The sequence below is a fragment of the Camarhynchus parvulus genome, chromosome 10 (assembly GCF_901933205.1).
Source record: "Camarhynchus parvulus chromosome 10, STF_HiC, whole genome shotgun sequence".
Classification (NCBI taxonomy): Eukaryota; Metazoa; Chordata; class Aves; order Passeriformes; family Thraupidae; genus Camarhynchus; species Camarhynchus parvulus.
In genome coordinates this window covers 4,391,269-4,404,755 of record NC_044580.1, presented here as the reverse complement: position 1 = coordinate 4,404,755, position 13,487 = coordinate 4,391,269, and the positions used below count along the sequence as shown (strand labels likewise).

The window sequence follows — 13,487 nt, the reverse complement described above, 5'->3', positions numbered from 1 at the left end:
ACTCTGCTACACTAGGAACACACAGTCCCTTGGGTGCAAATATCTGCAGCGCCAAAATTCAATGTGCAAGAGTTTGGGGATCACAATTCTCACTGTATTCTTCAATATACTTTAAGCAACAATACTGAGTCTTTATAACAGAGAATTTGCTTCTCAAATCTATTTTGTCTGTATATATATGTCATATATATGTTTATATACACATACTCACACATATACACACGCAGGGCAATTTTAAATCTCTGTAGAGATATTTGAAGAACCTTATCCCATGTTGCATTTAACACCACTTTTGTTCCATACATTAGTTCTTCAACAGTTTTTAATTTTATTGTTTCTGTTTCTGATAATGGAGAGTTTGTATTATTGGGGGAATTGTCCCTCTTCACCCTGGCTATGGTCACCATCCCCAAGGGGCCCAAGAGTTTAGAGAATAAAACATAAATACAGGGCCTGAGTGTGTTGTTAGAGCCAGCCATTTCTGACAGTCTTTACAATGGGATAAACACTGTCTGTCTACAGCCCCCATGTATTTGAAAGCTACGACAAACATTTTACTGAAATGTAAATAACTGACATCACCACTGCTCAAACAGGAGGCTGAAAAATCTCTCTAAAAATCCCAAACCCAAAAACATTGCCTGACACAAAACAAACCATTAATGGTCACTGAGAGAGCATGTCTCAGAGATCATGAGCATTGAGACCCTTTTTTTAGAAAATGGATTAAACCACTGCAGTCATTTACTAGCTCATATTCACACATTTTTCAGTTACAAAATGACACCCTTCTCTAAGGAAGTATATTTTCCCCCTGAAATCTGTTTCTAGTAAGAATATTATTCTGAATTAGTAATGTAAATAATCACACTTAAACTTAGCCTATTCAGAGGCAGCTGCTTCTAGATTTGCATGAAGAGAGCTGGTAAGTAACTATAAGCACTGTGGCCCAATTTATTAAAAGCCTCCTGTTTTATTTTGTGGTTCCATGTTAATTCCACACTTTAACAATTTATTTTGCACTCACTATTATTTGCTGAGATTTTTACAGCATGTGGAGAGCCTGAAGGAGATCAGGGACACAGCTATCCTCAAACCCATCCAAAATCACAGTAAGTTTTACAAGCAGAAGCAGTGAAATCTTCTTTGTAGGACTTTGTGCCTTGTGAGTATATGGGAGAGCCTCAGCTGTCCTGTTTGTGCTGGATTAAACCTGCACCCTGCTCTGCAGCCCTCTCCCAAAGCAGAGCTGGGAGACCTGCAGTCAAACCACTCAATTAAAGGAACCATATCACTCCTCTTGTGGTGGAGATCTTTTTCAAACCAGTAATCAGCAAGAAGCATCATATAAAAGTAATTCCAGTTAAGCAGATTAACTGTAGCCCTTGAATTCCAAAAATCATGAGGTTCCCTCAGAATCCTACTGAATCTGTGCGCCATATTCCCAGTCAGATGGAGCACAGACACATTAAGGCCTTGTCTAAATGTCACATGTAAGTGTTGTACAAATGTAGCTGGAGTGATTTAACTGCAGTGTTTTAGCTGCAGCTGAGCCAGGTGAAAAGGCCACTGCCCTCAGCTGCTGTCACCATCCCTTCAATGGCAACAGAATAAGTGTCTCCCAACCCTGCCCTGCACAGACCTGTCCAAAACCACACAGGACACTTCTAACATTTAAAAGTAGGACTTTTGAACCCTGAAGACACACCCAACCCTCTATGAACAAACACTAGGAAGAGCTTTAGGGAAGGGATGTTCTGTTGGCAAGTGTAAGGATGACCATCTGAGAGGCAGCAACCTCTGACCCAGGTCAGGGTCACAACCTTTAGAAATGTATGTACTTCAGTCAGGTCAGGGCCTCATGTGTATGCAGCAGACATTTTTTAATCAGTTGATCTTTTCAATCAGGAAAGTTTTAAATCAGGGAATATCACCTCTTTACATAATAGGGAAATAAATGATATAAGCATAAGCAAGTCAGAAGTGTAGCTGCAGTCACACTAATAGGTTACACAGCTCTCAGTAGCCTGGTTCCTAAGAGTTCCCATCACAGGACATTTCTGTGGGACTGCTGAAGGCAGGCTCCAGCACTCACTGTGGGATTCCTTGTGCATCTGAAACACACAGTTACCCTCAGGGATGGATGGGTAAAATTAGTCCTTCAAGGAGTGAACATGCATAAAATCAAAAGAATCATGGCAGGACAAGTGCTCTAGCCCTGCCACTTCAAACATCAGCTCTGCCTTCTGGGAGAGTTTTTCTTTTAGCATCAAAGGCCCATTCATAGGAGATCTTAAACTGAGGGTTATCAGATCTTACTAAGAGCTTGAAGAGTCCCATATGACACCTGCCAACCTCAGGCAGGGGCTTTCTGGAAATATTTGCACGCATTCTGCTGTTGTGGCTCTGTGTGTGTTTGTTTTCCTAATGTCCTTTTAAACAAAATAGAGGTGAAAGTGAATACACCTTCCTTCCAAGATTTCTGCCAGAAAGGATGAGATACACAAACCCAAGGACTACCTTCCAATAACCCAGAGCACACCCAAAGCAGCAGCACTGGTTGGACCCACCTGGGGAACAGCACTCCAGGCATACACAACATCAGGATTTGTGCTCCTTGCCTCCTACCAACACGTGGCTGGAGGAGCACAAACCTATTGAAAACAGGAAGCATATGGTGGTTTATGACTTTAGAGTACCTCTTATGCATATTTAATTTAAAGGCACATTTTTCATGAAGCTAATGGCCACACTCCAAGTCAGATCCTCAAAACCTGCACTTCAATTTGCTTATTCTTCACAAATCCTTTTCCAGCATTGGACACAAAGCTCCTGCTTTTTGTAGAGCTTCATCCAACTAAGCCAATGTGGGCACATCAGGAAGTGTTTGGAGATCTAATAACCACTTGAAGCAAGGCAAAGCACATCTCTTTCATCTGTTAGCACTCAAATATGCTGGGTTGCACAGGGACCCAGCAGCAGTGAATGAGGAGCAGGTAAAGTGCTGCAATAAACAGCCAGGACTCCAAAATACACAGTGGTTAAGATGCATCTTTGCCTGAGAGACATTTCTGAGACAAATCTGAGTATCTAGAGGATATATAAACCTTTCAAATTGCATTAAACAAGCACTTCTTGCTGTATTAGTGGGATCACTTGGCCCCAGGTGCAGAATGTGCTGTGTCCAGCAGAGCAGGAAGGCAGAAACAAGAGCAAGTGTGACCACAATAAGCATGCAGGCATGCAGCAGCCTAGAATGTTCTCACACCATGAAAGAGGTTCAGAAGTGACAGAAAGCCTTATTCAGTACAGTGGAACACATGAGATGAAGGCTAAGTCCAAACAGAAATTGTTAGTGTGATCTGATTGTACCTGGAGGCAAATCCCATTGAGGCAGGGCTGCAAATCTTTTGTGTGTGGCTTTTTTTGCGATTCAAGTTTGCATAAATATTACACCCCACCCTTTCAGGCTGTTTTAGCACAGTCATGGAATTTCTAATGAGCTGAATAGCCCTTCCTTCTGTTGAGAAATGTAATGGTATATATTTTTCTTATTTACTGTTACAAACACCAGCTCAGCAATTCATTTCATGATCTGTAAAACCAATCCTTTTTTTCCTGGTGAGCCTGAATACATAAATTTTTCTGGCAGTGCAAACTATTAACAAAAGAAAAATCCAATGTTTCACAGCATGAATGAAAAGAGGGGTTTTGGATCAATTATATTTTGTAATAGTTTTGCAGGACTTCTTGTGAGTAAGAAGAATTTCTAGTAAGTGGCAAGGATCTATTGTAGTGAACCCTGTCCTCCCTCAGGGCAATTCTTTATTCAAGCCAGGCCATTAGCAAGGGTAAATCAATGTTATCAGCTCACACACACTGACAGCTTGTGTGGTTCCCACTCCCCCTTCCTCCCCCCACATTAGGTTATATTTTTATGCTCTCCAGGGAAATTCAATTAACAGTGTCAGTCTCCTCCTCTCAGTCCACGACTGACACCATCAGGGCTCTTTCAGTGCCCACTGACATGTAAGATGTGGCTGTGGATTTCTGACTCCCAGGTTAACAAGAGAATTCCCATCCCTTCCTGCAAATGGCCATGTAAGATCTGTGCTGTGAACACTGCAACAGTTACTGAAATCAATCCCTCCTGACCTTATTGATCAGGACACTCCGACAGAAAAATACTTCTCCAGAGGGAGGTAAATGTTTTGGGGAAAAACCCCAAATCAACAACAAAATAATCCACATCTATTAATACTATCAAATTTAGTTTTTAATTCCCCACTGCAGACTCAACAACCAGCAAAACCATGTAAACAACTAATGAGTAACACTTAGCTGCAATTCACATCTCATTTTAAAAAATCTCAGCAGATGACTACTAGTAAAAAGGCTGGATACAACTCCACAATCCAAAGAACTTCCAAGGATTATTTAGATAACTTTCACACAGATTCATCTTTTCATCACAGTCATGCAACAACATGATTTCTGTATTTTGAAATCAATAAAAAATGAGTTTTTCAATAATTAATGGAAGCCCTGTAAAATGTGAAAATGGCACAAGTCTTTCAAACACACTCTTAAGCTTGATGAGCAGCTCCAAGGCACCCCCAGAACACAGTGAGGAGCCCGTGCATCCCAGGATTGAAAAGCATGTGCCATTAACAATTGTCTTCTCCACACTGACCGAGCTGTGAAAAGCATCAAGCAGAGCTCTCATTTTCACAAACATCAAGTCTGAACCACAATGATGCAATCTCCTCCTCAGATTTCATTAATTTGGTTTCTTACAGAACTAATTTTCATTATGTCTTGATTACAGATAAGAAAGAGAAGTATTTTTTTAGTGGTTGCAGAGAGAACAAAACATAATGTTCCAGCTAAAAACCCAAATACTGTGGTCCTAATGGAGCAACAAACCACATTACAAGTCAGAAAGCACTGTGGCAGCAGACTGACAATGAGGAAATAGGGAAAAAGATGCAAATGCAGTGCTATGAATTAAAAAAAAAATCCAACATTTACCATAAAGCAAAACATGCTCTGCAATCATATCACTGTAAAAAAGTCAAAAATGTAGGAATATCCCACATACATGCACATCATACCTTCCTCCTCCAGTGAAGACCCACTGACTTTGTTGAACTCTGGCAAAACTCAACAGATTGGTGCTCCAGGAAACCTGGATCCAATTCTTTCCTCTGTTTTCTGCTAATTGGTTTGGCCTCTTATTGTAAAAGCTGTTTGTGGGTAAGCACTACAAGCTAGATGACTGAAATGACCCAGGTTAAAAACAATCCTTATGAAAATACAGGGGAAAAAAGCGAAAAGTGTTACAGCAGACACTGCTTGTTACATAGAGGTCATTTATTCTTCAACATCTCACATTAAACATTCCCAAATCCACCCTGATGAGACTTGAGGGCAAAACAATTTTTAGGTCAGTCATAAGTCACAATACCTCTTTCTCCAGAATCCGAGAGATCTCTCCTAAAGTCCTGTCCAGACCAGGAACTTTGTGGTTCCCCAAGGAACAGCCATCCTGCATTTGGAGGTGCTTCAGAAGGTCTTTTGCTAATCTCTGTAACCTTCAACAGATGACAGAAAACAAAGAGCAGTTAAAGCAAAAACTGCTTTATTAACCCACATCTTTGTAATGAAGCTCTGGTACCAATGAAGGAATTGTGAAAATCTGTGTTAAATATTGTTATCATCTATTCTGTACAGGATGCTAAACATCCAAGGAGATACTGTCAGCTTGGAGTGACATTTCACTATCTACTTTTTCAAGGAAACAGCACAGCTATAGAGTGAACAGTACAGCCATAAAGGTGCTTTATGAGCTACATTTGTTTCTGCTGTTTCCCTATTCCCCTTCCACAGCTTATCATGGTAGTTTTTGCCATCCTCATTTTCAAATGGCTTCACCCTATTTAAGATGAGTAAGGGAAATGGAACAGCAGGACCACTTGGCTGATTTCTTATAGGCATCATAAAAGAAATGGCTCTTCAGGGTTATTTGAATAAGAGAAAAGCAATGGCTTTGCAGCTTACCTCAGAAAGGGCATTTTATTAACAAGGGTCAGTAATGAAGCCAGAATGCAGTGGTGGGAGTGATGTAGACACACATTGGTTGGGTTCCATTTCAGTTTTACACATCTGCACCTGGGCTATTCACCTGTGCTCTGCTGCTCAGCACTGAGGGGAAACACCCAGGGCCAGGGCACAAAATACAAAATACAGCAGTGAAAACAGCCACAGTTTATCCTTCTGTGCCCAGAGTGTGAGGGTGCAGTGGGAGCAGCAAGGCAGAGGAGACAAAGCTGCCAGAGTCCCTGAGCTGCAGACTGACAGCAGTCAGGAGGAGGTGTCACTCTGTCCCTGCCATGGGTTTGGTGCCGCTGCCTCAGTGTCCCCTCCTGCTGCTCTCAGTGACAAGGCTCAGGGCTTGCTGCACCTTTGCTTTCAGCTACTGGGCACCTGCACTGAGTGGGACAGAGCTGGCAACTGAGCAGGAGGAGCGGCAGACCCTGCTGGGACTGCAAGCCTACACACAGAAGTCTGGAGGAAGGAAAAGGAGGGGAAGGGCAAGAGTGCTCATCATAAAATGGAGATGTCAGGGTTAAAGGGCCAGAAGGCATTCACAAAGTGACCACAGAGTATTGGAAAAGAAAAAGATTACATTAACCAGTCTCCCAGAAGTGAGACAGGAAATGGAATGGCTGGAGAATGTACCACAATAGTAACGCTATATTAAAAAAAATTCCCCAAAATCAGAGTATTAATTTATAGAAGAATAGGGAGTTTCCACTTAATCAAGAGAAAACAGGTACGCTGTGTCTTCTCTTTGAAAAAATTAGGAGCTTCATTAATAGCTTTCAAGACATGCTGAAGATACATATGTGTTCTTGAAGTATAAATAAAAATGATTTGTTGAATTTTGAGTCTTGGACTTCTTATCATCTGGTCAGCTGAGCCCACTAATATACAACCAGGGTTTTTATATGACAAGAAAAATAAAAGGAGATTACATCCTGATGAGATTTTTTTGCACTATTTCCTCTGTGGAAAATGAGGTTGGAGGAAACCTCTGTCTATCTCCATAAGCCATAAGCTAAAATGGGAAACGAAACTAAAAGCCAAAGCCCAAATAACTGCAGGACTTGGACAGTAAATCAAAAGACCACAGCACCAATGAGAAGTGGAACTGTTGCAGTCCACAAGCAGAGTATTTTCACAGTGGGATTTAGAATGGCTATTGCCTTGGCAATATTCTAGCACATTAAGCAAAAAATACTTTATTTCTTTGGTATATCTACCCAAATTCCACTATTAAAGCCTATATAAAGCCCACCACCCTATATTGTAACTTCATCTGACAAAAGACAGCAAGACAGGTTTCCATTTACTTCATTTAACATCACAGGAATGGAATTCCACCAGGATTAACCACAGACGCTGAAGAAAGGCACTTCCCTAATCTCCATCAGGCATCAGCATACAAAATGTGTAAGGTTTATCAAAACACTGCTCACAGGACTCCATGAGAACATAATCATATTACACAGCCTTCAGCTGACACAGCTAACACAAGAGCCCTTCTCTTCAGTCTGTTAAGATGCTCCATAGGTTCAGTTTCTGTCCTCACTTTAAAAACAACCTGTACAGTACTAACTCCCCTGGGAAAGCTTCCAGCTTTCCATTTCTTCTGAAAGTCTTTCTGGATACTTTTAGCAAAATTCAAACTTTCTAAGCATGTGTTAAGCACCACACAGTAAGAAACTGGAAGAACACATTTCCAATTTTGCCACATTAAAGAATTACCTCTGACATCCTCAGATCCTACTGCAGAGGGAGTTTTCTACCAAAACCAGTCAAAGGTGCTGTGTGATCACATGGGGAGGAGAGAGGAAATAAAACCTGCCTTCTCCCACCAGTGAGCCTTGGAGAAATTATTTAAATATCCTTCATACTGACTTCTTGGCCGTGTCAGGGAAATAAGAATAATTTTTGGACTGCTTCAAAGGACTAGAAATCTATGCTAGAGGACTTGTGCTTGGATGCAGAATTTGCCATTGCTCTGAAAGGATTTGGAAAGAGAGAGCTCTTTGTACACACTGGACTCCTGGCACACTCTTGCTATGCACTAGGGATTACTGGGACATGGCATCCACACCTGATCCAGTGATTCTGGAAAAATACCATTGAATCCAAATCCAAACATCTCAACACAATTAATTAGTCTTTTTTCTGTCCCCCAATTTTTACTCCTCCAATGCTTACTAAGCCATACATAGAATGATAAATAATTGAAACTTTGCTGTGCAGGATAATACAAAAAGTTAATGTTTTTCCCCTTAAATTATTTACATTTCACTTATTAAGGTTTTAGTACTCCTCACAAATGGATAATTCAGAATGCAGAAGAAGTATCAGAAGGATGTAAGGCCCTGATTTGTCTTGGAACACCACCATAATGTAAACTAATAAATTGTATGTTCAGCAAATACAAATACAGTATCTGATCTTTTTCCACTGCAAATGGGAAAACAAGGGCTATTCATATCAAAGGTTTCTAACATGGGCTAAATACTTTTAGCAGGTTTAATATATTTTATAGGTCAAAGGAAGAAGATTTGTCAGTATTTCTAGGCCAAATTTCATCTCCAGAAAAAAGCCAAAAAGCCTTGAAATAGCAGCATCAACGTACCCAGCCCTTGGGGGTTTAACTCAATGTCTGGGCTGGGCATCGATGCCCAGGGAATGGGTGTGTTTCTGAATCCATTTATTTGCATTCCCATGAGAATATTTTAGCTATTTTCTGAAGAGGAAATCCACCCCCTGCCCAATCATACCCGTTATTTATCTTGTTTTAAAGTTTACCTGAATTTTATTTTATTTACTCTCTAGCTCTTCTACAGTTTCCACAACATTTTGGAAATTAAATTTTGTACAAGTACTTCCAGTTTCAGAGATTGTCTGTTTTTTTCCTCAGTAATCAGTATTTTGGTATAATATCTTATAACTGGCCTAACTGGACTCTAAGCCTTCTACACCAGGAAAACCTGCAAGGTAAGTTTATCCTGTGACTACACTGATATATTGTAATGAAGGAAGGAAAGTATTGTATCAGCTAAAGGCATTTAGCTTTGGGCTTCTGAAAGAAAAAACTTCTCACTACATTCCCATCTTGTCTGCAGCAGATTCTCACAGGAAATATTTCTTTTTCTACCTCTTCTTTTTGTGCTGCAGTCTTTTTCCAGGATAACAGTGGTTCCAATATCCATACTATCTGTGGTATCACTTTACAGTCAAAAACAAAAGGTAAATAAAAAGAATACATTAAAACAATTCCTTGTTATGCGAGGAGAGACTAGTTAAAATATTAGAACAAAACTTCTCCCCCTGAAACCTGCTAATTCCCTTCAGGCACAAGGCAATCTTCCATTACTTTACTTTCCCTGTTGTATTGAAGGATGACAGTTATACTTTGCTACTTGGATATTTAACACTGAAATACATGGTCCTGCCTCTGCATTAGAAAATATTAAATAGATGTAAATAACCCTCTAACTTTGTGAAAATGTTTTCCTTCCCTTTTCAAAATGTGCTCTGATGGACACCTGAGAATGCTCCAATGGACACCTGACACACCTTTTGCCACATTATCCCAGTACACTGGACACTAAATAATTGGTCAGATCAGACCAGAGAATATGAATTAATACTACAAACCCACCAAGGGTCCACCAGAACCTACAAAATTACCTAAGTGCCACCAGGGACCAACCAGCAAATGCACTTGAGAAAGGCAAGGAGCAACACCTGGCTTCTCCAGGTGACAATGTCCACAGTCCTTTTTCTGAATGTCCCTCTTGGCATGTGGAACAGTTCAGAGACCAAAATACTGACCCAACAAGGCAATATTTGGAATTATCCCACCCCTCTCCCTAATGCACACCATTTTTTAGCAGATACTGAAAACCCAAATGTCCCAGCTACCTTTTAGAAGTCATTTCTGTGGAAGAACTCCTTAGAGTCATTGACAATCCCAGCCATGAATCAGTGCTGTACCACTGAGCAAGGGACAACCACTGTCTACCACAGCAGGATAAAGCCTGTCAGCTTATTGCTGTTAGTGTAGTACCAGAGCAGAGCTTAGAAAGGACTTGGATCAGTGCTTTCTTAGTGCTCAAGGTTTTATAAATCTGCAAACCTTCAACTAGTAAGAACCACTGAAACAGTCTATCAGTTGCATCAGCAAATCAGTGGTCTCATAATATTAAAGTGGCCTAATCTTAAAGGTGATCTAAAAAGGCTTTTTACCTGCCAAAGACTAACTCTGGTTTCTGTCTTTCTTCTGTAACAACTGACAACATGACTAAGAACTAAAATCAGATAAGAACTTGCATTCCATAAGTGGTTCTGGTTGTGAAGACACTCTCAGTTTGGGGGTAGAGAGAGGAGTGGTTAAAGAAATGTGGCATAAGAAAGGAAGCATAAAAGAATTTAATTCTAAAACACATTGCTTCTGTTAAGCAAATAAATAAACCTACCAATTGTGTCCCACTTTAAACAGATTTTAAAAAGGTGCTTCTCCATTTTTAAGCTCCACAGCCCACTAAGTCAAAAGATATTTTCTGTTCACTGGTACACTTCCACTCCAATCTGAGTACCTCAAACCTTCCCTTTTGGGAAAGACAAAAACTCTTCCCATGGTGACCATTAACACTTAAACTACTCTGTATAGTTTCTTGTTTTGACCCAAAGATTGCATTCAGCATTCAAAGGTGTTATTTTTACCCCCCCTTTTTTTGGTGGGACTTTTCTCAGTAACTGTGCAGATCTCCTGAGAGCTGTGCAGACTCCCATCTGGCAGCAGTTTGCACCCAGCCAGGTACAGGCACAGCATCCCTGGCACACGGTGTCCCCTGACTGCCCACACAGCTTCTCAAGGTAACAGTGCTTCCTTCAGACCTACTGCTCTTTGTTTCTTTGTGCTGACTCCTCTTCCTCCTGGCCTTGCTGAAGCAGGATCCCCTACTTAGTTCTGTGTTTTCCTATTATTTTTCTCTATATTAAGACTAGGTTGTCCCATGTTAATAGATACCATCTAGGCTAAAACTCTTGCCTCATAAAATTTCTTGCCCTCTCATCCTTTCTCTTACAGAAATACTTCCCTATTCTTCTTCCATTTTCTAATATGTGATGTGCAAAATAAACACATTTTAACAGAAATAAATGGGATTCTGGCTGACTCACAGACACTCCTCTACTTAAAAAGCCAGTTCAGACTTGAGCTCCCATTTTTAACCTGCTTGATTTCAAAGAAGCTCACAAATATTTAAGCCCTCATAGCAGGTAAAATGTTGTGTCATTTTGAAAGTAACAATAACTATGGTTCCTGAAATGATACTTTAAAAATTTAGATGAAGGCAGCTGATAGATCTCTAGGTTTTTACATGAAGACTGCAAAGAGACCCCCCCCCAGACTGTGATGGAAGTGAGCTACACAGTGGCCATCACCACCTCACACCTGAAAGGGCACGGCCCTACCGGAGGCAATAAAGGAAGAAACTAAAAAAGCAGATGGAACAGAAGATTCTGCCTGAAAGCAAATTAGCAATTAATTACAGAAAGAGAAATGAAAACTGTAAATTCAGGATCAGTCAAAAGATTTGAAAACATAAAAAAAAAAATTAACATCTGAGTTTCTCTAGTGCTACAATTGAGACCGAACTGACCAAGTTACATCACTGATAATCTCAGAACTTAACACAGAGACACAAGAGCTTATTAATATCTTCAGAGTCAAATGCAGACATTTCTACTTTCTGATGACTAGAACCTAATTTTTTATTTTCTAGCAGCAAAGAAAAGCAAAACACAAAAGCTACAAATCTGGAAGTCTCAATATACCATGAAATTCATCTTGCAAATGAAGTGCTGATGGCCAAGAAACGAAGCCAACTCTTTCCCATGTGTTTATGCAGGTGTGCCATCTGCTGGAGATGGGTAATTTTCTTGTGTCAAACCTCAGTGATGGATTTTTATTATTTCAAAATACATCTAAGATTCAGCAGCAGTTTTCAAGCTTTTGAAAAGCCTATGTAAAATATACTTGCATACAGGCTAGTTGTATCTACATCAAGGAGGTCTAACTGCAAGGATCTGAACTGCTTAACCATCAGCAATTGTACAAAATGCCACCTTCCTCAGCAGTTTATGAGTGATGGAAACAGCCACAAAACAGACAGGATCTGGTACAGGTTATTACTCAGTCTGAAGACAAATATCCCCAGTCTGAAAGTTGTTGCAACTTTAGGATGAGGGTTTTTGACTCCAGCTCTTGAGACCCCACAATCCCTGGGCTGATGCTACAGACTCCCAGAGCCCAGCTCCCAGTAAGGCACACACCCCATCTGCCCACTGGGAGTGGGTGTCTCAGGAACACTAAGAACAGCCCAGGCTGCATAATCCTCTTTACTAATCTGTTTGTTTCCCCACTTGTGGCTTAGGAGTCTCTCGGGCTGGCTGTGCTTTCCTAGAGCTGCAGGAATGCAGGGAAGCTGTCAGTGAGCACCTGTGGGAGCCCTGTGGGAGCTCCCCACATCTCCCTCATGCTGCATTAAGAACACTGGGTCTGGTTTCTCTAGAACCTGGCTCCAGCTTTCCCCTGTGCTCCCTCATCCTGGTACCAAGGAGACAGCAAGCAATCCCCATCCATCTTTGCCATGCCATTTGTAACACCGTAGATCTCTAGAACATAATCCCAGAAGAACTTCTCCCTATTATCACATTTTCCTCCAGGAGCAGTACTAGTTTACTTATTTCCTGATACATAAGACATACCTGAAATCATGACATATTTCCCTTTCTGCTATTTCTGAACCTTTAGCAATTGTAGCTCATCTGTTCAGAGACAAAGAACTTCACATCCTATTCAAAAGATGTAAATGACCCAGGTATTTGTACCTGATGACATTTGTTCTGTTTTTACTTGTTTCTAAGTAATTTTACTGAAGGATTTTTATGAGCTGCTGAGTACTGAGCTGATATTTTCAGGGAACTACCTATCCCATCTGCTAATTCAAGGCCCACACTTTTATGTGAAGATACAATTGAGTTCTGTCTTCCCCCTCCACTGGGTAGCACTCAATATACACTAGATTTCACCTGCCATTTTACTGCCTGCTCACTCACTCTCTTCAAAATTAGCATTCAGCATCAATTCTTGTCTCTACTGTCCTGAATCTCTGCATGAATATTGCACTGTCCCCTCACTGCTGGCCCTCATTTTCCAAGTCATTTGAGAATATGTTGACCATCACAAAACTGCAGAACTCTACTGATATCCTCCCTGTCCTGCCAAGGACTGATGAAACTCTACTTCTTTTCAGTTTCTTAACTCTTTTGCACTTAAACTACAGCTGTATCGTTTCTTTTAAAATCTTAGGTAATAGAACTTATCAAAATCATCT

The 13,487-nt window shown here is 40.6% G+C and overlaps 1 protein-coding gene across 4 annotated transcripts in view; it reads right to left on the bottom strand.

The window, feature by feature from the left end:
• The window catches only part of SCAPER (S-phase cyclin A associated protein in the ER), a 139,416-nt gene that overhangs the window by 64,337 nt on the left and 61,592 nt on the right, over positions 1-13,487 (bottom strand). For all 4 annotated transcript variants that reach the window (XM_030954978.1, XM_030954979.1, XM_030954981.1 and 1 more), the window contains exon 23: positions 5,468-5,594. In XM_030954978.1, coding sequence (XP_030810838.1) covers positions 5,468-5,594 — 127 coding nt within the window. The remainder of the gene's footprint in view (positions 1-5,467; positions 5,595-13,487) is intronic.